Genomic DNA, 25,802 nt, shown 5'->3' with positions numbered 1-25,802 from the left:
GGGGACCCGCCCACTGACTGTGTGTAGGTCTGGGCGAGTCACATCTAGAGGTCTGGCCCGGACGGAAACTTTTGCAGTCTGTTGTCATTTTTCCCAACGCTTTCGTGTTTTTTTTTTTTTCTCCTGTTTTTTTTTTTTCTTTTTTGTTTTTTTTTCTCCTGTTTTTTTTTTTTCTTTTTTTTTTTTTTTTTTTTTTTTTAAAGGTGAGGAAACAACCATCACTCTTGGGGAAGGCCCACCCTGGTCACAGAGCTGTGGGAAAGAGGCCCCTTTTCGTGCCTAGCAACCAAGACCCCGAGTGCGGTCGCCAGGAGCGCCGGTCTAAGCTGCAGTTTGTTGTGGTGACAATCCGGGAGCACTGGCCTGTGTTTATGCTGGGCGCGCTTTCTTTCCTGTTTAGGTGGGGGAAGGGAGGAGGGGCTGGAGCGGGGGGAAAACAAGCCCAAGCTCCAACGTCTTTGCTCCGCTCAACCCGTAGACTCCTTTTGAGGCACCCCTCGGTGCTTGTTTTTAGTGACCCTTTGGGGGTTTTAAGTAATTGTATCAAAATCTTCATTTCAACGATAGCTTTCTGCCCAACCTGTCCTTTATCTTGTTTCCTAGTAACTCTGTTGAAAACAACCAGCGTGGCTTCCTGCTCCTGCTGAAGTGGGGTTAACTTAAGTGGCCGATGCCCTCAGCAGAACCTACAATTTTGCTCTTGTTTGTGTCAAGCTATTTTTGATGCCTGGTCTGTAGTCATTTGGAAAAAAAAAAAACAAACCAAAAAACCACAACAAAAACGTTACGGACCATGCAAATCCTTACCAGCTTTTTTTCATGTGTAGGTCTAACGCTTTCTGTAAAACATTCAAAAATCTAACAAGTCGTTTTTACCTAGTAGTTGTTGTTTAGCTGGTGATGTTGGATCTTGACATGTAATTATCTTAGGGTTCTGCATTGTAATAATGGTATGATACAATGGTGTGATGAAGGATATCAGTGACTTTAAGATACTGTTCCTGGCTTGAAGGATATTTTGGTAAAAGCACTTGTGGTTGGAACTGGAGGCAGCCAAGCCAGTAAAGCATCTGACGATTAAAATGGTGAATGAGATCTTGTAGATACACTGGCTCTGGTCGTGCTGGTGACATTTTCATAACGAGTTTATCCTAACTTTGGACATTGTAGATTTATGGATTGTAGAGCAAGTTGATTGATAACTTGAGATTTAAAACCAAACCAGAACGCCCTTCTGAAAGAGAAAGAGGTAATCTCAAAACTCACAATTCTCAGGAAAATAGAATTCTTTCATTCTGTGGTTTTGTTTTCAGAAGCTCAGCTCAGCCAGTGGTTGGCTTGGTAGAAATCAGTGAGCCAAACTTCAAACTTGCCTTGTAAACTTCTGACACTTGGAACTTGGGCAACTTGTTGTTAGTTGTGTATTGTAACTGCTCCTTTTGTAATTTGAATTAATTTTGCAAACATGAACTTCCTGATCTGCCCATCTATTTTCATTTTCATGGTCTGTTTTCATTTTCATGACTATAGAAGGCATCCATATTTTTTAAAGTTTCTTTTTAAGTTCCAGTTTTTAGTGTTTCCCCAGTTTCTTATGTTTCATGCCATTCTGAGCACAAGTTCATCAAAGTCATTTTTCTTTCAAGTACCACTTCAACAATCACCGGTTTGCTTTTTGGTTCTTTTTTTGTTTTTGTTCCTAATCCCCCAGCTCCCTAAATGCATTATGTATTTTCATAGAGCATAATTTGGCATTAAAAAAATGTTACATCCTGTTTTTATATTTTCTTTTTTTTTTCTGTGTGTCATATCCCCTCAGCAACATTGTAAGATCTTGGAAGACAGGAAAACTTATGTGTGTTTCTTTTGGATTCTTTAAGGGCACCTGGTACAGTGCTTTCTCAGAGGGCCTAATGAAAAAGGATCAGAAGACCTGAATGCTTGGCCAGCATTGCTACTCATTAACTCTGTGTAAAGCTTGTGTGGATTTCTTAGGTCTCCTTTTTCTCATCTTGGAATTAGGGAGCTTTTAGAAAGAGTATTGTAAGGTCTGTCTTAGCTGTAAGAATCCCTGTGCTTTTTTGCCAGTATCTTCTCCATTCAAATACATTTTTTATTTCCTTCTTATTCTAAACAGTTTTTCATTTTTTCCACATCCCCTGGCAGACTGGCAAAAGTTATCACATTTATCTGAAAGAGCCTCTTCCAACTCTGATCTGCCAATCTGTTGTTAGCTTACTGAAGTACTGTTTTCCTTAGGCCTTTGCAGGCTGATGTAAACAGGGTCCTCTTTCAGTGTCTGCGTTTCATACTGATCTGTGCTTTGCTTATTTGACATTTTCCTTATGCTAGAAATTCCTCGAGATACAGTTTTCTTTATTCTAAACTTTATAGATCTGTAAGCCATCCTAAGATAGTACCTTTTACCAAGCACAAAAAGCACCTGCTTTCTTTTGTTCTGTTACTATAGATTCGTCATTCTAAGTAAATCTTAAGAGAGCTATTGAAATTTAGGGAACAGTATCCTGCCTAGAAAGATAGGTTGTATCCCTCAACTAGTTTACCAAAACATTACAAAATTGGTTTAAATGGATGGAATTGTAGAGTTACTCCTTTGTCAGCTAACCACCTATTTCACACCCTATTTTTGTATACTAGTTGGGAAACTGGCTTGTTTCACACAGTTTCACATGAAGAGGTGCTACAGGAAAGGGGGGAGGGTTTCGTTTCAAATGGTGTCCTCGGAGTTTCAAGCTTATTTTTTCCTTGTGTATTACTATACAGTACTTCAAAAACCAATATACATTTTCTTGTAGACAAGAGACTATAATTTGAATCTCATCATGTATTTCTCTAATTTAGTCAGAATGACTTCTTGAGGACCCCTTATGTTTACATATGGAGAAGTAATGTGATCTCTTTATAGTCATTCATTATAGCAGACATTTGACACCTTCTGTGTCAGCCATTGTGGTCGATGCTGCTGATAAAAAGAGGGGCACCTGTTCTGCTATTGAGACTTGTCCTCCTGGCACTTGCAGTTTAGAAGAGAAGTCAACTTTTAAATAAATAATTGCAAATAGTCATATTTAGAGTAAAATCCAGAGTGGCTCGCAGGTCATTGTGTAAACTGGCCCTTGTCTGCTTCTTTGGGTCCTGCTTTTACTATTTTCTCCCTTGTTCCGTCCCATCCATACTGGTTTCTCCTTCAAGTGGGCCAAGAATGTATCTTGACACTAACTGTCCTTTTTCACTGGAATGGCTCCTTGTTGTCAGTTAGGTCTTAGCTTAAGTGCCACCACCTTGTAGGCCTTCCCTGACCACGAAACCATCTTTCACACGGTTACAGCGCTGGGTTTTGTTTTTGTTATAGCACTGTCACTGGCTGCTATTTTCTTGGTGTGTGTGTGTGTGTGTGTATGTGTCCCCCAGTAGAAGGACTCCGGGAGACAAGGACCCTCACCCATCTGAAACACCACTGTTATCCCTGTTGGCTAGCACAGTGCCAGGCAGACATACTAGGTGTTCAGTATAAGTTTGTTAAATGAATAAATGAAAAATAACTACAAGTGCGGTGCTAAGTAGCAGTAGAGGAAGCTGTGGGAGGCTTTCCCAGCAAACTAACCTAGTATGAAGCAGGGGGAGGCTTTCCTGAGTGTGTTTGTGAGCCCAAGGCTCACTCAGCAGCAGTCTAGCTGAAGAAAAGCAGCTTTTCTCTCACAGAAGCCTGAAGTACATGTTCCAGGTTGAAGTGAACGTTCCTGGTAGGCAGGCAGCTCGGCTCTCTGTGACCATTCAGGGACCCATGTTCTTTCCATCATATTGCTCTGCCATCTCTTGGGTGCTGTCTGGTGGTGGAAGCTGGGTTTCCATGGGTTCCTGCTGCTGGAAAGGAAAGGAACACGAAAGGCTCACCCACACATCTCTCTGTTGGAGGGAGGGACTGGTAAACGTCGTCTAGCCATGTGCCTGGGACGAAGGAGAGCAGACATTGATCAAACCAACAGCCTGTGCTACACTGAAAAGGTGAGCTGTAAATGGAGACTAAAAGGATAAGTAGAAGTTAGAAAAAGAGAAGGCTAAGAGGGCAAAATGAATTTCAGAGAGGCAACATGATGTGTGAAGTAACTGGGGCAGGAGAAAGCAAGGCCTACTCCAGGAGCACAGAGAAATTTAGTACTACTGGGAGACAGGGTGTCTGCGGGAAAGAGTGGATGAAAAGAGGCTGCGAAACTAATCGGGCCAGATCTTACAAGGCCTGGAGAGCCAAAATAGAGATTTGGACTTTATCCGAAGGTTTTAAGAGGGGGACAGAGGTGCATTTTACTTACTTAGGTGCTTACTTACAAGAACCAAACATACTCTATTAGCACAAAAAAGCAGCCATAACCGGGCACAGCAAGCAGAGACATACATTTGCAGTCAAAGGGTTAGTGTTGCATACAAATGTAGCTTTTCTTTTTTGTAGCCTAGGCAATAGCCATGAGGACAGTAGAATAACTTTCTGTAACAGCAGGTAAGGAAACTCAAGCACTCACCAGTGGTACAGAGCACAGTAACAAAAAGACATGAGGATGGATTCGACTACTTTAGTGCAGAATGTCTAGGACAGAACTGTAAATTCAGTTCAATACTAAGAAGCAAACACTAGAACTTGGTATTACTTCCAAAATAGCTCACTCAAGTGTATTGTATACTATTCTAAGTGACAACAAGGTGCTAAGTAAAGTTATTTACAGGTACAATGGTTGTATAGTACCTTTTAAATCTGCAATTTAGGTTTCAGATTTTCCACTGAAAATTAACTGCAGTGAAAGTCTATGAATTGTACTTAAGTAATTTTGCTATGAGAGTTTACCACACAGAGATGAATACTGCCATCCAAATTATTATAGTTTAACAATAATCTCAACATCAGCAACCACTGTAGTTATTATCTGACTTGTGTGGGCATCTTCTAGTCTCATTTTATTCATGGTTCACAAACTCATGGGCATGGGAAAAGATCCAACGAACGAATCAACAATTATACTGCACATGTCAACTTTAAAAATCGCACGGGGACTACATTGCAGCAGCTCTTCCCAGTGTGTTTTAAGTTAAAGCACTCATTAAAAAATTTGTACCTAAGGCCTTTAAATAAAATTCTACCAATTTTTATAAGTCTGAAATGTTAAGAACTACTATTTAGAAAACCTGGTTTATGTAGCAGTACCTTTTGCAGAAGAGAAAAGGAGACTGACTATAAACTATATCAACACTTTAGTGAACTGCACTATGCCCTTGTGGCCAGAGAATTGCAGTTTGTTTTTTTCTAAAAGGAAGGTGGTCTTTATATTTTGGACTTCTGAAGCTTGGTTTATAGTAACTACAAACATCACTACTTTTGGAAGGTTATAGAAAAATTCTTAGAAAAAATGATACTTTCAAACATTAGTCACACTGTTGAAATACTCATCCAATGTTAACAGTTTATTTTTCAGTAAGTCATAGCAAGTTCCCCAGAGTTGCCCCACGCATTTACTACAGCCATTAAAAACCAAACAGCTAAATCGGCAAAATGTTTTTGTAGCCTTACTGTACACCTATAGTTCTGTCTCAATAGACACCATGTTTTTCTGAGTAACAGCAGATCGCATCTGACATATTAATACTGAGCTTACATGCTGTACTAAGAAAGCCTGACACTGGTATGTGTGCTTGCTGTAGGGTCCTGTGTGATGCCCACGAAAGCAGATCTAGTCAATGCCCTTTGGGGACAGGAGAGTTTACTTTGCCGTGATTGGTTCTTGTTCTAACGAGCCAACTCTCACCTTTTCTTTATAATGATACCCTTTTTCAAAGTCCTGTAACATTGATGGTAAAGGGAGCCCATCAAGTCCAAGTGCATCTGTAGATGACTGCACAGCAGATATATTGCAGGCTGAAAGGGAAAGTCCTATTTAGTGAGATAATAAGCAGTGGTTCAAAAACTTGAGAAGTAGGATCTTTACAGTGGAGGGGGGAAATACACGTGGGTCGCGAGCATCAGAACTAAAGTTGTGTTCCACTGTTCAATTCAGGCATGCGGGGATCTGTGGGAGCGATGGAAGCTCACAGAGAAGAGGTCGTCAGTCCTCTCGTGCAGAGTCCCTGAGCAAAAACGTGCCTTCCGGTTTCCCTTCAGGAAGGGCTCTACATCACAACGGTCCCTTGCTCCAGTAACAGGGAATACCCTAATCGGAAGCAAATCGGGCACAAGGCTGTGTGTGTAATCCAGCTGTGTATGGATTTTCCACACTCCTGTCTACTAACCTGGGCTTGCCTGTCTCCAGATTCTTGACATTGCTTCTGCCTGTGTGACTGCAAACACAGAGTGGTTGTGTCCTCTTCTGGGTCACAGTTAGCTTGTGGAATTCCAGAATTGTCCCCACTTATTTCAGACATGCCAGGAGCTAACTTTGGTCCCAGTTTACATAACGGATGAACCTGTGCAGTGGCTTCAAATGCATGTATTTGGGCATCGGGAGGGGTGTCAACACCTTGTTCAGTACTAAGCTGCCTTCTCTCCGTAAGTCGACCTTCTCCATCTTCTGTAGAAACCAAGGATGGATCAAATGTATCAAAAAATGCAGAATGTGGGCTCCGAGGGGCTGTGTGCGGTTTAATCAAATGCCATTTTGGGGCAAAATCTGAGCCAGCAGGAAAAGGGCATTTCTCAAGCATGAATTCAGAAAGGTATATTTTTCTTTTATTAAAAAAGAGAGGCTTCGGCTGCTTGTTTTAAGTTCTCATGGGAAAATACTGCCCACAGTTTGCTACAGCCTGTGTCTCAGAGCAACTTCTTACAGTTCTGCTGGAAATACTGTCCATATCACGTTCGGAGCTTACCCCATATCGCCTCTCTCTCTCCGTTGAGTGGGCTTCGAGTTCTACCAAACTTTTTACCAGTATCCAGTGAACTTTGTGTCTTTGTGGACCAGGAATATTTCTTCTTCCCACCCCATGGAGCATGTCCAGAGGAGGATTCTCTTCTTGCAAGTCTTGTTCCTGGGTGACACCTGAATCATTATCCTTTGTAATGATTATTTCAACAATCTGAGGAATTTCAGTGGCGGTTTTGGTTTCTCCTTGAAGAATTCATTGAAGGGCTTAGTCCCAGTTGTAAGGCAACCTTTTCTCGGAAGGGACCCTTTTGTTGCTGAGGAGTTGAGTCTCCTACGCTGATGTTTTTCACTGTGACAGACATTTGTTAGAGTTCCTGTGCACATTTTCATCAGGGGTTCCCCCCTCCTGAGTGAAGAGATTCTGATACCTGTATTCTACATTTTCCCCACTTTATCCATTGATTATAAGATCGGTGGGGGTCGTGCAGGGCAGCCCCGTCCAGGGGCACCTGTGGCCAGGCAGGCTCAGTCACCCCGAGGACACATCCGCCCACCCGAGGGTCCTTCCTGTCCCATCCAGGCCTGTCTTTTTCCCTCCCCGCCAACTGCCTGAGCAAGCGCAGTCCTTTCTCCAGGCCAGATGTCCCCCGCCAGGCCCCCACCTCCTTCCCAGGCCTCCTCCCTCTCTTCACCCTTTTCCCCTCCAGCTCCCCTCAGCTCTCACTGGAATCAGATGTGCTTTTTTAAAAGCTTCAGTTGTACGGTGAAGAGTGACTTGGGAGAAAGGAACTTAAAAGGGGGCTTGAGAGTGCAGTTTGGGGGACACAAGTGAGGCTGTTGAAGTAAGTAGTCCAGAATTGTGCTATAGGGGTAGAGAAAAATGGGTGAAGTAGAGAGATACTTGGTTTTCTTACCAAATTTGTCTTGCTTTAGTTTTACAGAACATATATTCTTATTTACCGACTTACTGTATGCTGTAGAATATGTTCAAAATTGGCTAAAATTTATGACAAGAAATACTTTTGCATCTATTTTAATAGGTAAATTTTGTAAAGGCACTACTACGTGGATTCACATTTTTCTTTTATTATAATTTGGTATTATGTCAGTGATATAGGTAGAAAAAGATGATTTGTAAATTCATAGCCTAGGAGTTAAATTGCACTGACTTTAGCTTTTAATTTACACTTCTGTCTCTTCAAGGTTCATATAAATTATGGACACTCTTGTTTGAAGTAAATCCAGACCACGTGTTAGAAATTGAAGGCTGAGGATTTGTTCTTCGTTCCAGCTGTCTAGTCCAGTGCAGATGGTTTTTAGTTGCATTCAGGCACAAAGAAATGTACACATTGCTTTTTTATGTTCTGTAACATCCTTTGTCACGCTTCCTTCCTTTCGCGTTGTGTGTTTATTCTCTTATGACTAGTAAAATTATGTGATATGTATTGGCGTGGAGACTTCCCCATTTCCCAAGGACGGCACAGATAAAAGGGAAGAATATTAAAAAACAAAACAAGCATTTGCAACTGCATGCTGCAGTTTAATATGAATGGTAGGGGGTAGATAGGAAGTTGGAAAGCAGGGATCAAATCACCCAACAAACCCTTGAGTGTCTGTATATTGCCAGAGTCAGTGGTAGGTTCTGGTGATAGGAGCAAAGCACATGACAACTAATGGGAGTTATACTGTAACTGGGAATGCAGCATTAAATAACTTCAAGTTATAATGGAGGGACAGAGTGCCATGGGAGTGCATGCTGGGAGGGTGGTGGCTGAGGTGATTGTGGGGAGAGAGGGAGGAAAGGAGATAAGGAGGAAGGGAGGGAAAGGGAGAGAGAGAAGGAGAAAGGGAGAGAGGGAGGGAGAGAAAACAGTTTTCCCAGCAGGCAGTCTTATGTTGAATTAGAGGGCCTTCCAAAAACTGAAAGAAGGGCAGTAAGGTTGGAATGGAGGATATTTTAGGAGACAGCAACGAGATTTTTGAAGAGCTTTCTTAAGGCATGTTGAGGATTTTGGACTTTATCCCCAAAGCACTGGAAACCTGGGAGGCAGGGGGAGGGAGGTGGTTAAGAAAAAAAAAGCAGACATTGATTTGTATGGTTTAAAAACAGAAATCCCCCATGTGCACTCAAGATTAGTTTGGAGGCTACTGGAAGTTTGAATGAACTAGAATGGTTCCAATAGAGATAGAGAAAAATGGCGGATTTGAAATATACTTACGAGGTAGAATGGAGAAGATTTGGTTATAGATTAGATATGGGGGAATACGGGAGCGGAATGAGTCAGGATAAAAATAGTAACTGAGTTCCAGGCACTATTACATGATTAAATCTTTAAATTCTCACAAAAGCCCCATGAGGTAGGTATTGCTATCATTATTTGATAGATGAGGAAACAGACTCATTGCCTCCCTGATTTTTGGCTTGAGTCATTGGGTGCATGGTGGTGTCTCATAATTGAGATAGGAAACCGGGGTGTGGTAAAGGCTCATAAGTTTAATTTTGGACATGTTGAATTTGAGGTGTCTATAAGATATCCAAGTGCAGTGTGGAGTGGTTATTTGGAAATAAGGAGCTCAAGAGAGAGAAGGCTGGGTTAGAGATAGAGAATTGAGAGCCTTTTCCAGAGACGATAAATTCCTGGGAGAGGTTTTTGAAAAGGGAAAAAGTATGGAGCAAGAGAAGCAGGATTAATGTAGAGCCCCAAGGCATCTGAGGGCTACATTGTTGAGAAGGGAGAAGATAATTATGAAATGGCTTGTACGCTATGTCAAATGTTTGGACTTTATTCTTAAAGTATTTGCTTTGGGATTAGTCTCTGGGCTTATTTAGCCTGAGGTGCCGATGGAACGGACATTCGGGGACAGAAAGCTGGGTTGTTCTTCCTTCCTTTCCCCATGGTTTTTCTGAGAATAACATCTCACAGTTCTTCAGAAGATCCTCTCCACTTTTGCACCATCCTGATTACTTTCTTCTGGTCAGTTTATCACTGGTCCTCTTAAAGTGTAAGGACTGAACGAGACACTGTTATGGACGATCTGAGCAGAATGGATGCCTTCCCATTGTTCGCCGCGTTCTGGATATGTTCTATGAATATAGTTTAAGATTGAATTAGCTCTTCATTGGAGGGGAACATTATTACATAATGTTTCTCTTACCAACTGAAGGTGTTTTTCATATATTTTCCTGTTAAACCTTGTATCTCTCTTATACTTGTGCTTTGTGCTAGCCATACTTTGGACCTAAGTAGGGAGGGGTCTATATTTGTGTTAACTTTCATCTGCTGGATTTGCCTTATGGTTTCTACCCTAGGGTGATCAGTTTGGACCTGTTACTTAGTAATATGGAATATCCTGCCCACACTTAGTTCACCTGTGAATTTTATAAGCATGCCATCTATGTATAAATTTAAATAATTGATTAAAAAGTTAATCGGGGCAGGAATGAAGACAGAGCTGTGGAATGAGCTCTGGCCAAAGAGCCCGGGTTTCACTTGCAAATTAACTACGCTGTGCCTTAGTTTCCTCATCTGTAAAATGGCAATTTTAGTATCTGTTTCAAAGGGTTGTGGTGGGAATTAAAGGAGTAATGTCTGTGAAGTGCTTAGACTTACTACTTGGCACATAGTAAGTGATCAGTCATCTAAGCTGTGATCATTATTGTTACTATTTTATAAACCATCATAGATGTTTATACTCCTTTAACAATATGTTCTATTGTTGAGTTTCCAAGAATTATTAAGGGTATGTAATTAGACCAAAAAGTTTATAATTCTATAATAGGAAACATATTTTGGAAAATGTATAAAACAAAACCCCAGCCAGATGCATGTTTTCTTGTGGTTTTTGTAAACAAAGAGTTTTCTTACGTACTAATGGAGGGGTTGTACACATTTGAGGGTCTAATTCTTCCTCTGTCTCGACACAGGTATGGCATCACAGCTGCAGGTGTTTTCCCCCCCATCAGTGTCGTCGAGTGCCTTCTGCAGTGCAAAGAAACTGAAAATAGAGCCCTCTGGCTGGGATGTTTCTGGACAGAGCAGCAACGACAAATATTATACCCACAGCAAAACCCTCCCAGCCGCACAAGGGCAAGCCGGCTCCTCTCACCAGGTAGCCAATTTCAACATCCCTGCGTACGACCAGGGCCTCCTCCTCCCGGCTCCTGCCGTGGAGCATATTGTTGTAACAGCTGCTGACAGCTCTGCCAGTGCTGCTACGTCCACCTTCCAAAGCAGCCAGAGCCTGACGCACAGGAGCAACGTGTCTTTGCTTGAGCCATATCAAAAATGTGGACTGAAAAGAAAAAGTGAGGAAGTTGACAGCAACGGTAGCGTGCAGATCATAGAAGAACATCCCCCTCTCATGCTGCAAAACAGGACTGTGGTGGGTGCTGCTGCCACGACCACCACGGTGACCACAAAAAGTAGCAGTTCCAGCGGAGAAGGGGATTACCAGCTGGTCCAGCATGAGATCCTTTGCTCGATGACCAACAGCTATGAAGTGTTGGAGTTCCTGGGCCGGGGAACGTTTGGACAGGTGGCTAAGTGCTGGAAGCGGAGCACCAAGGAAATCGTGGCCATTAAAATCTTGAAGAACCACCCGTCCTATGCCAGACAAGGACAGATTGAAGTAAGCATCCTCTCCCGCCTGAGCAGTGAGAATGCCGACGAGTATAATTTCGTCCGTTCTTACGAGTGCTTTCAGCATAAGAATCACACCTGCCTTGTGTTTGAGATGCTGGAGCAGAACTTATATGATTTTCTAAAGCAGAACAAGTTTAGCCCACTGCCACTCAAGTACATCAGACCAATCCTGCAGCAGGTGGCCACAGCACTGATGAAGCTCAAGAGCCTCGGTCTGATCCACGCCGACCTGAAGCCTGAAAACATAATGCTGGTCGATCCAGTGCGCCAGCCCTACCGAGTGAAGGTCATTGACTTTGGTTCTGCCAGTCACGTTTCCAAGGCCGTGTGCTCAACCTACTTACAGTCCCGTTACTACAGGCAAGTGGCAAATGCTGAACGACTTGTCTTAGAATAGAGATCTGTCTTTATATTTAACATGTATCACATAGGCCTACATGTCACAAGGAATTTATTTACAGATTTCACGATGGAAATAGGATGATGTTTTAGTCCATTGCAAACGGGTGGCATCCCTACATGTAACATTATTTTGTATCGGAAATTTTATTTAACACTAGAAAAATTAATTCAGTCTTGATTCTAAAGGTTGTTCCTAGTTGAATTATACAGTTGACCCTTGAACAACACGAGGGTTTGAGGGACCTACCTCCCACACAGTCGAAAATATGCATATAACTTTTCACTCCCCCAAAACTTAAGTTTTTGAGTATTCTTGGGGCATTCCTTTGTACCTATATACCACATTTTGTTTATCCTTTCATTTGTTGATGAACACTTGGGTGGTTTCATGTTTTTGGCTATTATGAATAATGCTGCGATGAACATTGGTGTTCAGTTGTCCTTCTTGTTTTTAATTCTTTCAGCTGGAAGTAGAATTGCTGGGTCATATGGTAATTCTATGTTTAACTTTCTGGGGAAACACCAAACTGTTTTCCACAGCTGTTGCACTATTTTACATTCCCACCAGCAATGCATGAGGATTCTCAGCTCTCCACATCCTTGCTAACATTTGTTATTTTCTGGGTTTTTTTTTGTGATTTTTTTTTTTTTTTTTTTTTTTTTTTTTTTGGATAATAGCCAACCTTATGTTAGTGAAATGATACCTCTTTTTTTTTTTTTCCATTTCCCTAATGATTAGTGATGTTGAGCATCTTTTCATGTGCTTGTTGGCCATCTGTGTGTCCTCTGGAGAAATGTCTTGTTCAAGTCCTTTGTCCATTTTGAATTGTTTTTTTGTTGTTGTTGTTGTTAAGTTGTAGGAGTTCTTTTTATATTCTGGATATTAATCCCTTATCAGATATATAATTTGTGAATATTTTCTCCCATTTCATGAAGTTAACGTTGTCACAAAAGTTTTAATTCTGATGAAGTCCAATTTTTGTTTTGTTTTGTTGCTTGTGCTTTTGGTATCATATCCAAGAAACCATTGCCAAACCAATGTTATGAAGCTTTTCCTCTGTGTTTTCTACTAAATGTTTGATAGTTTTAGCTCTTACATTTAGGTCTTTGATCCATTTTGGTTTAATTTTTGTATATGGTGTAAGGTAAGGGTCTAATATTCTATCTCATGTAGGTATTCAGTTTTCCCAGCAACCTTTGCTAAAGAGACTATCCTTTCTCCATTGAATGGTCTTGTCACTCTTGTCAAAAATCCTTTGACCATATGTATGAGGGTTTATTTCTGGTCTCTCCATTCTATTCCATTGGTCTATATGTCTGTTTTTATGTTAGTACCACATTGTTTTGATTACCTGTAGCTTTGTAGTAACTTTGGAAATCAGGAAGTGTGAGACCTCCAGGTTTATTCTCTTTCAAGATTGTTTTAGCTACTCAAAGAGTCCCTTGCGATTCTATGAATTTTAGGATGGATTTTTCTGCAGAAGCCTCATTTGTGTTTGCTAGGGATTGCACTGATTCTGTAAATCACGTTGGTTAGTATTGATGTCCTAATGACACTGTCCTCAGTCCTCCCGCATCTATTTTTTATCTTTTCCTTTGATAGTTTTATAAAACTATGATATTTCTTACTTGAGAGAGATGGAGTAAAGAAATTCCTAGAGCTTTTGGTTTCTGGTTTCATGCTGCTCTCGGCCACTTGACTAATTTTGAGAACCTCACCTCCATTTATTTATTCATGACTTGAAAGAGTTGGGTTCCAACTACTTTTGCTTCTACTCTTCTCCTTTGAGTAATCCCACCGCCACCTGCACATACTTATACATACATACAACACGGTTTACAGGCGCACTGAGGACTCAGTTCTGCACCTCATTTTGAGCATTGGGGAGGTAAGGAGAGCACAGCTGAGGGATGAGGGCTGATCTGCTCTCGCTTTCTTGATCTTCTCTAGACAGTGGCTGCAGGTGTTCTCTAACTGTTTGTCCTGTTAAAGACCAAGTGCATTCTCTTGTGACTGAAGCAATTTTAGGACTGAAAAAGAGCAATAGAGATAAGAATTACTCATGAAATAATTTTTGATGGAATTTTCCCTTAAAGAGTAAAGGAGATTTGAGGGATAAATAGTTCCAGCCACTTAGCTTTCTCTAATATGAAACCTGAATAATGTTCAGTGTTAGATTGCTGGTCTTCCCCCCCCCCCCTTTTCTTATCCTTTTAATTTAAGCTGTCATTTGAGTAATTTGGTTCTGTTTGTTTTTTTTTTAATGGAAAATACCAAATTTTAAGCCCACTGGTAAGTACTCTTCAACAAAGTCCTGTAAATCCATTGCATTTAGTTGTTAACCACATGAGCTCAGTTTACCCCTTAAAACAGGAGGTCATTCTGTGTATTACTAATTGCTGTGCGTACTGAAGTTCAATGTCCAGGGCTGGCCTACGTTTAGGGTTTAACAGGAGTGTTCTGTTGTGTCAGAGTAATACTTGATACTTAACCTAAGGCAAACGGAATGGCAGCTCAGGCATTCCTTTTTTATCATTAGTTTTATTCAGTGTCTTCGTGTTGCTTTGTATTTTTATTGGAGTCCATTAAGTGGTCACCCTCTTGTCTTTCAGAAAACCTCCGTGAAATTCTTTTGGCCAGTGAAGCATGCTGGCTCCAAGGCTGCCTTCCTCTTACCCTCCTTTTCAGTTTACATTGCTTCATCTTGCTGATACCATGCCAACATATTATCAGTTACCATAAAGTATTGCCACCATGCTGTCTCTGTTGGCCATGGGCATGGCTAAATGACTCAGGCAATGGAAATCTACTTTATTGCCTGGCCCACTGTGAATGTAAATGTAAATGTAGGCTCATTCCAAGAGAAGTTGCTGTCTTTCTTTGGGGCTTGAGTTTTAGGCACAAATGTTTGCCGTGCTTATAAGCTCAGTGCTTTAACATTCTGACCAAACTATCTGGCCTTTATTTAAAGCTGAGCTCACTTTGGTATGTACGGAAGGACAAGGTTTAGCGAAGGAAAGCTCATTTTCATTTTATCCTAGACAAACAGTCCAGGTTCATCTGACAGCGAACCTACAGTTTCACCTAAGCCACAGATGCAGGTAGTTTGATTGTGTGTAACATCTCTGACCTGTACGTTTGATGCCTCTGAGAGGGGCAGGAAGAAACAAGTATGTTCATGAAAATGAGCAGAGATGGCTCGTGCTGTTTGTTGAATGACCCTAACCTCAGCGTGCTCTGGGTTCCAGTGCAATAAAGCTTTAGGATCTTGGAGGAATTCTCCAATTTAAAGAAGTCTGAAGTTGGGAAATCAGTATGCAGGGGCTGTTGCTATTTCTACCATCTGATTATAGTCGTTAGAGCCTGTTTAGTATTTGTTTTTTAAGGATGGGATGTATTTTCAAAGAGACACCACCATGTCCAAAGTACAATTAGTGCCATTTTCCTAAAGTGAATACTGCTAGTTTTGTGTTTTTTTCCCCTTTTTGCTGGGCTTTAATAGGTAATCTTTTTTTACGGCCCAGCTGTTAGGATGTCAGAGCTGGAAAGGGACCTAGGAGAGTAATTACCTAACTCAGCCTCATTATACAGATGAGTAGAACCAGAATTGCATGTCTAGAGTTTATATTGAGGGATTGAGAAATAATGGAGGCCAAGGGGAAAGATGATATAGTAATGAAAATATTACCAAGAATTATAATCTGAGCTTAAAGTTTAAAACATTCAGACTTTCGAGATGAACGTGCTCTATATGATTCCTTTCTGTTCAGTAAAAGAACACAACTCAGTTTTTTTCGCTTCCTAGAGTTTAAGTGAGTAACATTTCTAGGCTACAATGATAGTGAAAATCCCTCAGTAGACTGAGTGGCCTTATTTTATATTTACTACTTTCATTTTTTTTTCTTTTGATATCTTTTTGTATGGTAGATGTGTAGAATTATTGTTTTGAGTGAGCTTTTGCTGGAAATCTTTAGCTGCTTTTGTTACTTCAGAAGCGGGTTGAAACCAGATGGAAAAACTGATTTCAGCCAGTCTTCAGTTTTTTGTTTAATAGGGTTTGAGAGCTGCATTTAGTGTTTTTCTTAATTTCCCTGAAACTTGTAAGTTTTAGAAGCCTAACGATTGTCACATATTATTGCTACCTTTTTAAAGAAGTTAGTTATTAGGTGCCTGGCCCCTCTCTGTGACCTGCCTTTTGGATTTGAAAAAGTCTTCCTGGTATAGTGGGACTCGTAGAATCAGTCCACTGCTCTTCAATTGATGCTTAGGAATGTTCTAAGCCCAGTTTTTGTTTTGGCACAAAGCCATTTGCGTTCTCCCTGCCAGCTATTTTTGGAACTGTCATGAACTTGGAAATTAATGATTCTGCTCACTGAAAGTAAAAAATTTGTTCCTTTTCAATTTTAGAAAAGCTTTTACGTTTCTGGGTTCTCTTAGCCTCAAGTTTATTAATGCTGTCAAACTTGGGCTGTCTTCAATACATGCCATGGTGGTTGGGATTTAATTGAACTCTGAAATCCTATCAGTAATGTGGCTCTCACCACCTGTAACAGGAATATCGCTTTGGAAGTTTGTTTCTTTAGCTAACTAAACCGCAGCTCACATCAAATAGTACAAAAACTGTCTACTTAGTGGTTCTACGCGTAGCTGTCACATAGTGTAAGTCTCAGCAGGCCGGGATCTTACTTCTGTGCAAGGATCAGGGAAGATCTGAAGGATCCTATGGAGTCCTCTAACTTACCGTAACTGTTCGCTAAGGGCTGCTTACTTAGAAGATTACTGGGGGCAGATAGTCTTATTTAGGGAAATATCTTTATACCCTCCGCCACTCAATTTTTGCTCCCCCCTAAACCTCCCCCAAAAGCACGCGTTACATGAAAGTGAAGTTGGGGAAACTTGAGCACTCCACAAAGAGGCATATAGCCTGTTAGATGGTTCCTGATGAAGACATCTGCTTTCCCTTGTCTCCTTTTAAATGAGGGACCTCAATGCCCTGGCATATTCAAATTCTGTGACTTGGAAAAGGAAAGGAAATTATTTGGAGAAGATGATGAAAGTATTTAAGAGCTCAGAACCTGGATCAAGGTTGCTTGGGCTTCACCATTTTAGTAATTGTGTGGCTTTGGACAAGTTACTTAACCTCAGTGCCCAGTTTCTTCACCTGTCAAATGGAAATGATACTTTGTTACATAGAATCTGAGATACCATTGACTATAAGGTGAAACATTATTTATATACCAATGAGAAAGTAAAAGCACTGCCATGAGACTAAAATATACCATCATTTGCAAGAATCTTCTTAATTTCAGAGATGTTAAAATGTGAAAAAATGTCCATCTGAGATCTGATGTAACGGTAATAACTTTCATCGAATTGTTGTAAGGGTTGACTACATTTATAAAGAACTTGGAAAAGTACACGATACATAACAAGCACTATGTATCCTCTCTTAGTATTATCGATATTAGGATTACTATTATCATCATCATTTCTTTCTGAACCCATTTATCTCTTAATTTTAGTCAGTTTGAAAAATGCCCTGTGTACCACCATGCCAAATAGATTGTTACAGATGGGTATAACCACTCCAGAGCCAGACTACTAGGATTCAAATTCTAGCTCTGCCCCTTACTAACTGTGATTTGGAGCAAATTATTTAATCTGCATGAGTTTCCTCTGTAAATGGGGGTAACAGTTTAGTCTTGGACGTGTTCATAGATGTATAATGCTCTTAAGTTTCTGGGATTTCCTTCGTCTTCTCCTCAAGGTTCCCTAAGGTTAGGTTTCTCACTTGGAGCATCAATGGAAGCAAATATTTCTAAAAGCAAGCAAAGAATTCAAAGTTTTAAAATAATGATAATATAATATTAATATTGTTGTATCTAACACATATAGTGCTTACCATGTGCCAAGCACTGGTCAAGAACTTTAATGTTTAAACATTTATTATGATTGTTAATTGCTTCCTTATCTAAAACTTACAGCGCTCTGTGTGGTAGGTACTCTTATGTTCATTTTATGAATGAAGACCTAGAGGCACTGACAGATGAGGTAATTGCCTACAGCTATTATATAGTGGAACCTCGGATTTGACCCCAATAGGCTGGCTCTGGAGGCCCTGCTGTCTTACCTCGAAATACCGTGTTACCTCGAAAATAAGACCAGGTCTTATGTTAATTTTTGCTCCAATAGGGCTTATTTTCAGGGGATGTCTTGTTTTTTTCACGTACAACAATCTACATTTGTTCAAATGCAGTCATGTCGTCTTCTTCTGGAACATCATCATAACGTACTAAATGCGTCCGTCTGGCTGACGATCTTAACTGGGGCTTATTTTCGTGATAGGCCTTATTTTGGGGGAAACACGGTATGTCTGTACAGTAGGTATTTTGGTCACAAAGGGGCATTTATTGACCAGACCATTTAATTGGTCCATAATTGAAAAAGTGCGAAGGATAAGAAGAATAAATCTAGGATTCCTTACCCGCGATTTCAAAATTCAGAAAACTCTAAAAACTAAAAATCTTTTTCTACGTTTGGTATAAACTCACTTATTGGCAAGACCTGACTTGAACCAATTAATGCTATTTAAAGTATTTAGCCGACTTAGTATGATTGCTCATAGGTTTTATTGCGGAAATATTAATGTGTTTGATTATGGGTGCTTCCCTAAACTCCTTTGGGATTGTTATGCAACGTATAGTGTGTGCCTGGTAGTACCTTTCTGAAATTCAAAAAATTCTGAATTCCAAAACACATCTGGCCTCAAGAGTTTCTAATGATGGATTTTATACCAAAGATCATTTTCAGTTTCATTAAACCGATGTACCTTTAGCTGATACTGAAATAGGACTTAGTCAACACAGTTCGCTTCCCCAAATAATGTGTATTTTTTTAATCTCCTATGTTTGTTTTTGCTAGAGCCCCTGAAATTATTCTTGGATTACCGTTTTGTGAAGCTATTGATATGTGGTCATTGGGCTGTGTGATAGCTGAGCTGTTCCTGGGATGGCCTCTTTATCCTGGTGCTTCGGAATATGATCAGGTAAGAGGATTTATTAAATGGAAATAGAAAGCAGGTGGTTACTAATGAAAATAGATTCTAGAGGGAGAGAAGCACTAGTGAAGTATTTAGAGAGTAGGGAAAGAATAGTCCAATTAGAAAGAATTTTTTAAAGAATAGAATTCTTGGTTTGAAATTATGCTTGCAATTCTACTTTTTTAAAAAGGATTTTATTTTACATTACTTTAGATTGGTACTTTCCCAGATCTGTAATAACTTATTAGAGTTATTAACTTTGGTTAACTAATGTGTCTTATGAGTTAAGATATGAAAGTAAGTAAGGATGAGGAATTGGAATTTTGAGTGAACTTCGGCTCATTCACAGCTGTTACTTCTTTTTATACATAACATATGCTGAAGTCGATGCCCTTTGCTGAAACACATTGGGCCCCCGAAGCTGTGACAGATATTGGGTCTCTGCAAAATTGGGTTTAGGAGGGAAATCATATGAGTTGAAAAGTATTGTAATAAATGATGTACGTCTCAAAATAGACAAGCTTTAGAAGATATACTACAATTTTCTAAGGAGCTGGTCCTGAGGGGAAAAGTTTTGCCATGGAAATAAATTGTGAATTCTCATTTTTTAATTCTTTTATAACAATTGGTCTACACACTGTGTTTGTTGTAAGCTCTTTGAAGGCAGAGATTGTTTCATTCACCAGTGTGTCCTCAACTCCTGACATTGCGTCTGGCACATAGTAGGTTCAATTGGTTTGGCTTGCTTGTTTGTTTGTTTATTTTTAAAAGAAAGAAATGGTCATTTGGAATTATTCAAAGAAAAAAAGATCAAAACAGTGTTTTTCCTATTCAGCTTAGAATTTTGATTCCTCGATCTGTTTTAGAGTAGATGTAACATTTACCAATTCCCCAAAATCTGACTCTCTGAACATGTCTTTGAGTGAAACATAGAAAATGACATGTCACAAGTAACTATAGTTACATTGTGCTTTGTAATTTTTAAATCTTTCTTCTATCTGTGAGAAGCAAGCCAGCTTCCTTATTTTGTAATAATGACAAAGAAGTGTGAGGGAGATTAAATGATGCAAAATCACCATGGTTGAGTCAAGCCACTTCTCCTTTTTGGGATCTTAAACCCTTTTCAGAACCCGATGAAGCTTTGGGTCTTTTCAGAAAAATATACTCACAATGATTTGTGTACAAATTTAGGGGCTTCATGGACCCCTGAATAAGAAACCTGTTCTGAACAATTACATCCTCCAAAGTGCGATTCTTAGCCCAAGTGCTTTGTGACATCTCTTCAACCTTAGTAAACAGATAGGTATTGTAAATTTTCCTAGTAAGTGGAACCAAGTAAAGTTAGATTTAGAAGCTAAGGTACAGCTGGGGCTTTCCTTGTAAAGAAATGATCTGGTAGTTTTGAGAAGTTTTTTGTGGTACATGGATGTGAAACTGGGTGGTAGGAGGAAGTTGTGTTTCCCATGCTAACTAAATAGGCTGCTGCTGGATAGGGCAGGATTGGGGACAGGTCATCTTGATGCATCTGTGGTTAGACAGACGGATTCCTATGGCAACATCCTTATTCTTACAGATGAGTTATATTAACTTGATTGAGATATAACTCACATACCATGTAATTCAGCCATTTAAAGTATACAATTCAGTGCTTTTGTAGCATGTTCACAGGGTTGTGAACCATTACCGCAATCAGTTTTAGAACATTTTTATCACTCCAAAAAGAAACCCCGTATCTAGGAGCAATCGTCATTCTCCTCTAATCCCTGCCCTAGGCAACCACTAATCTACTTGCTGTCTCTGGATTTGACGATTCTGGTATATCATATTCATCACATACAAATGTGGTGTTTTCTGACAGGCTTCTTTTACTTTGCATGTTTTTCATCTGGGCTGTAGCACATATCATAACTTTATTCCTTTTTATGGCTGAGTAATATCCTCTGTGTGTGTGTGTGTGTGTGTGTGTGTGTACCACATTTTGTTTATCCGTTCATCTGTTGATAGACACTTGGGTTGTTTTCACATTTTGGCTGTTGTGAATGACAGTGCATGCTGTGAGCATGGGTGTATAAGTGTTTAAGTCCCTGTTTTCAATTATTTTGTACATACGGGGGGGGGGTGCCAAAAAATGTATGCACGTGGCTTGTATTCATCTTTTGTTATTGGTATATATTGAGTATTACAACTTTAATACAGTTTTTTCCTTTCTTAAAATGTGCATACATTTTTTTGGCACCCTCTGTGTATAGCTAGATATACTAGAATTTCTGGGTCGTATGGTAATTCTATGTTTAACTTTTCTGAGGAACCATCAAACTGTTTTCCTCAGTGGTTCACCATTTTATACTCCCACCAGAAATGCACAGGAGTTCTAATTTCTCCACATCCTTGCCAACACTGGTTATTTTCTGTTTTTTTAATTGTTTGTTTTTGTTGGATGTGAAGTGATACCTCATTGTGGTTTTGATTTTCATTTCCCTAATGACTAGTGGTGTTGAATATCTTTATATATATATATATATATATATATATATATATATATATGTATATGTATGTGCCTACCAGACATCTGTATGTCTTCTTTGGAGAAGTCTAGTCAAGTTCATTGCCCTTTTTTTTTTTCCTGTTTGCTTTTCATATTTTTTATTTATTTATTTATTTATTTATTTATTTATTTATTTATTTATTTATTAGTTTCAGGTGTACAAGACAAGGTAATATTTAGACGTTCATCATTTATATCCCTCACACTGTGAACCCCCCTCCCCCCATCCACTATCCCTCCGACCTCACACTGAACCATCACATTATATATATAAAATTATAGTTGGCATTCATTAATGTTTAGCTTCTGGTGTACAATTCATTGCCCATTTTTGAATTGGGTTTTTTGTTGTTGAGTTGTAGGAGTCCTTTATGTATTCTAGGTACTAACCCCTTACCAAGATACATGATTTGCAAATATTTTCTCCCATTCAATGGGTTGCCTTTGTATTCTGTTGATACGTCCTTTGATGTACAAAAGTTTTTAATTTTGATGAAGTCCAGTTGGTGTCTTCTTTTGTTGCCTGTACTTTTGGTGTCATATCAAAGAAATCATTGTCAAATCCACTGTCATAAAGCTTTTAACCTATATTTTCTTCTAAGAGGTTTAGAGCTTTACAGTTTTAACTCTTACATTTAGGTCTTTGAGCTGTTTTAATTTTTGAATATGGTGTGAGGTAAGGGTCCAATTTAGCCACTTTTGCTTGTGGCTATTCACTTTTCTCAGCATCATTTTTCTGTACCTCTAAGAAAATATACCGCAAATTAAACTATGATAGCTCCCAGTTGTAAGACATCCTGATTTCAAAAATGTTAATTTGAAAAAACATGTCTCTTAAAACCAGTGAAATGTAGTAATTAAAAAAAAAATGATATATTTAATTTGTAATCCGCTTTTTCTACTTACTATATTGTGAAATAGCTTTACATGTTAATATACTTCTACCCTATTATTTTAAATGCATAGTATTTCATTGTACAGATTTTATCCTGGGTTAAAAAAAGATTTCACCTTTTTTTTTCTTCCCCCTTTTTCCGCCTTCCCCCTCCACTCCGGTTCAAGCCGTTGTTTCTCAGTCTAGTTGTGTAGGACACAGCTCCCTGACCTGAGGCAGTCGCCAGTCGTTGGTCGGCCGCTCACAGCAGCTCATGGCAGCTCTCGCCGGCTGCTGGCCGCTCACGCTGGCTGCCAGCCACTCACGCTAGCCCACAGCAGCACACAGCACCCGGCAGCAGCACATGGCAGCCCATGGCAAGCTCAGCAGCCCAGCTCCAGGGAGAGCCGTTGTTCACAATCGTAGCTGTAGAGGGCGCAGCTCACTGGTCCATTTGGGAATCGAACCAGCGACCTCGGCGCTAGGAGCATGGCGCTCCAACCACCTGAGCCACCCAGCTGGCCCAGATTTCATGTTTTTTGTATGCAAAAGAAGTTCACGTTTAAAATATTTTTATCCACGTTAAAACAAAGTTTTCTATTTTGCTGATGCTGTGGTTTGATTTTCAGTTATGTAGCTCCCAAACATAGATTTGGAGCAATACCCTGCTGTTGTCTAAAATGGTTTTTATGACAGCATGCCAGATTTGGCCTGTCAGCTGTAGTTGACTGACCTCTGCTTTACACTCTTAAAAAATTGTTGATCCTAAAGAGCTCTATTTATACAGCTAATATCTATTAATATATACTGCATTAGAAATTAAAATTGAAGATTTTGGGGGGAGATGTGGGCAATAAGATTTATTATTTCCTTGCTTACAGTTTCTAATATTATCTTAAGTATAGCCATATTCACATAAGGAGAAGTGGTGGTAAAAAAATTGCTTCTCGTATTGTTTTCAATAGTGGGGAGAGAAGGCAGTCCCCTCTTCTATTGCTTTGTTGGGTTGGGAGAATTATGGGAGCAAACAGAAGCGTGAACAGTTAAACTGGGAAACTAGTAAAACAAGTATATTCAAGCACACGTTTCATTAGCCGTCAGGGCAGGGACATCATCATACATCACTTCTGGAAATCTCTACAGTACACCCATCAGAAGAGAATGAAAAAGGCAAATTACTTTTTAGAATTATTATGAAAGTAGTTTTACTTCACAGACCCCTGATAGTATCTTGGGGACCCCCACATATCCCCAGACCACATTTGAAAACTGCTGGCCTAATTCGTATGTAGTAGGTGTTCAGTAAATGTTGAATGAATGAACATAGTCCCTGTATTGATATGGGCACAGAGAAGCTAAATTAAGTGCTTGATTTTATGGTATGTGAGATAGATAAGCTCTGTGGCAATTTAGAGTAGGGGCAACTGACAGGAGCTACAGTAGCCAAGAAAGAAAGGTTTATAGAAATTTTTTCCTAATTGTTTTAATTTGATAATGTATGTAAAACAAGACTAAAAAAAAAAATTGGTAATCCATGAAATAGGTTTTGTTGCCATTAGAAATTTCCTGAAGTTTTCTGAACTTTGTATCAGAAGTCTACAAAAGAGCAAAAGAGGTTATGCAGTAAATTTTCAACATTGAGTTTTCCTTGTAAATAACAGGTATAGTAACAAGGAAGTTACTAAATAAGTATTTGGGAATTACCTGTGAGTGGATTAGTATATATATGTATTTATAGATAAATTCTGTTTGTATTTATCTAAGAGTTATTCTTCGCAGTACCTTTCTTTTTTGGCTAGAGCTAATGTTTTAGTGTAAAAGTTTTGAATAATTTCCATTCTCATTCCAAATCAATATTTCAATGGTTTTGATGTTTCAGATTCGTTACATTTCCCAAACACAAGGCCTGCCAGCTGAATATCTTCTCAGTGCCGGGACAAAAACAACCAGGTTTTTCAACAGAGATCCTAATTTGGGGTACCCACTGTGGAGGCTTAAGGTCAGTCTCTTCTACTATACTACCCATTCCTGTACTCCTTACTCCCAACTTTAAATTTGTTATTATCTTGAGGTAGAGGAGGGGCAAGGGCTGGGGTGGGGGGGAGGGAAATATATGTTTGAAGGTGGAAATACTTTGAAAAATTATTTTATTGTATACATTTGGTCTTATCCTTAGTTAAAAAAACAAAACTTTAAATGCTAGTTCCTTTGGCTGAATTAATTTTGTATATTTGAATCAGCAGTTGAGGAGGAGGTATGGAGAGTAGTTGGCATCATTAAGCCAGAGGAAAAACTAGAGTAATTTAGTAATGACTATTTTTTAGAGAATTCTCACTAAATATGACAAAACATAATTTCCTAAATGCCCACATTAAGTCCTTACATGTTTTCTTTAAACAAATGTCTGCTTTTTACCTCTGAGTATACCCTTTACCTTGAGATATCTCTGAATAATTTGATTAACTCTGTGACTCTGCCTCTGAGCCTTTGCATAGCTAGCATTTGAAATGTCATCCCATTTGAAAGTAGCTTTAAGAGAGAAATGGTAATATCCCTTCTTGCCTGACATTCTTCATCATTGCTTGCTCATTTATTTTATCACTGTTGAAAGAGGGTGGCTAGATATCAAGGTCACGTCTCTCCGTCGGGAGGTTTTCTAGTTGTCCCTTCTTACTTTCATATTTGCCATCTCTGGTTGGCAAGGTGATGACACTTGTTTCTTTGTATTCTGGCTTTAGTAAGAATGAAATGTGAATGTAATACACAGATGGAATTTTTTTTAATCTATATTTTATAGACACCTGAAGAACATGAATTGGAGACTGGAATCAAATCAAAAGAAGCTCGGAAGTACATTTTTAATTGTTTAGATGACATGGCTCAGGTGAGTATAGAAACTTTCAAGATGCCAGACATGTATGTATCGCTTTACTCAGAAATACACTTCTGTTGGTTATATTAAAGATAGGTTCAAGCTGTTATGTTCTAGTATATGTTTTTATATTTTACAGAAATAAATATATTAACATTCTGCCACGCATTAAAAGAACATTTGAATCCTAACAAAGGGTACTTTTATATATGTCTTCCTTGCTTTTGCTAAACTGGTCTTGTTACATCTCCGTATTTGGAAATATTGTTTATGAAGGTTTCGTTCTTGTCTAGTTTATCTAGTAAATACATACATGAGAGCTAACATTTATTGAGTGCTTATTACATTCAAAACTGTTGAAACACTTCACACTTTCGTCATTTAATCTTTTCAACAATGGGAACTTTTATTTTAAGTAATAATAGTCACTTGTACTTGTTTGATTCAAATTTTGAATAAACAGAAATTTGTTTAGCCTTATTCTACCAATAAATTCTACCAAACTGAAGATTTTAATTAGGCAGCATAAGAAGAGCTTCCACCTGTGAAAATGATTATGC

At 39.3% G+C, this 25,802-nt stretch overlaps 1 protein-coding gene and 1 pseudogene across 12 annotated transcripts in view; one reads left to right on the top strand and one right to left on the bottom strand.

The window, feature by feature from the left end:
* Nucleotides 1-25,802, top strand: part of HIPK1 (homeodomain interacting protein kinase 1) — a 47,699-nt gene that overhangs the window by 1,289 nt on the left and 20,608 nt on the right. For 6 of the 11 annotated variants that reach the window (XM_081026010.1, XM_081026009.1, XM_081026007.1 and 3 more), the window contains exons 2-5: nucleotides 10,792-11,869; nucleotides 18,834-18,957; nucleotides 24,250-24,369; nucleotides 25,168-25,254. In XM_081026010.1, the coding sequence (XP_080882136.1) occupies nucleotides 10,792-11,869; nucleotides 18,834-18,957; nucleotides 24,250-24,369; nucleotides 25,168-25,254 (1,409 nt within the window). Of the gene's footprint in view, nucleotides 1-224; nucleotides 401-747; nucleotides 824-3,892; nucleotides 4,027-6,697; nucleotides 6,718-10,791; nucleotides 11,870-18,833; nucleotides 18,958-24,249; nucleotides 24,370-25,167; nucleotides 25,255-25,802 lie in introns of those variants that run through there. The other 5 variants (XM_081026013.1, XM_081026014.1, XM_081026011.1 and 2 more) reach the window with 5 other exon arrangements.
* On the bottom strand, nucleotides 5,769-7,325 carry LOC308487602 (suppressor of cytokine signaling 5-like; annotated as a pseudogene). The gene has a single exon. The product of its transcript is annotated as a suppressor of cytokine signaling 5-like (transcript).

Source organism: Rhinolophus hipposideros (genome assembly GCF_964194185.1).
Source record: "Rhinolophus hipposideros genome assembly, chromosome: 19".
Lineage (NCBI taxonomy): Eukaryota > Metazoa > Chordata > Mammalia > Chiroptera > Rhinolophidae > Rhinolophus > Rhinolophus hipposideros.
Note: the sequence above shows the minus strand (reverse complement) of the source record. Positions and strands in the feature narration are given on the sequence as shown.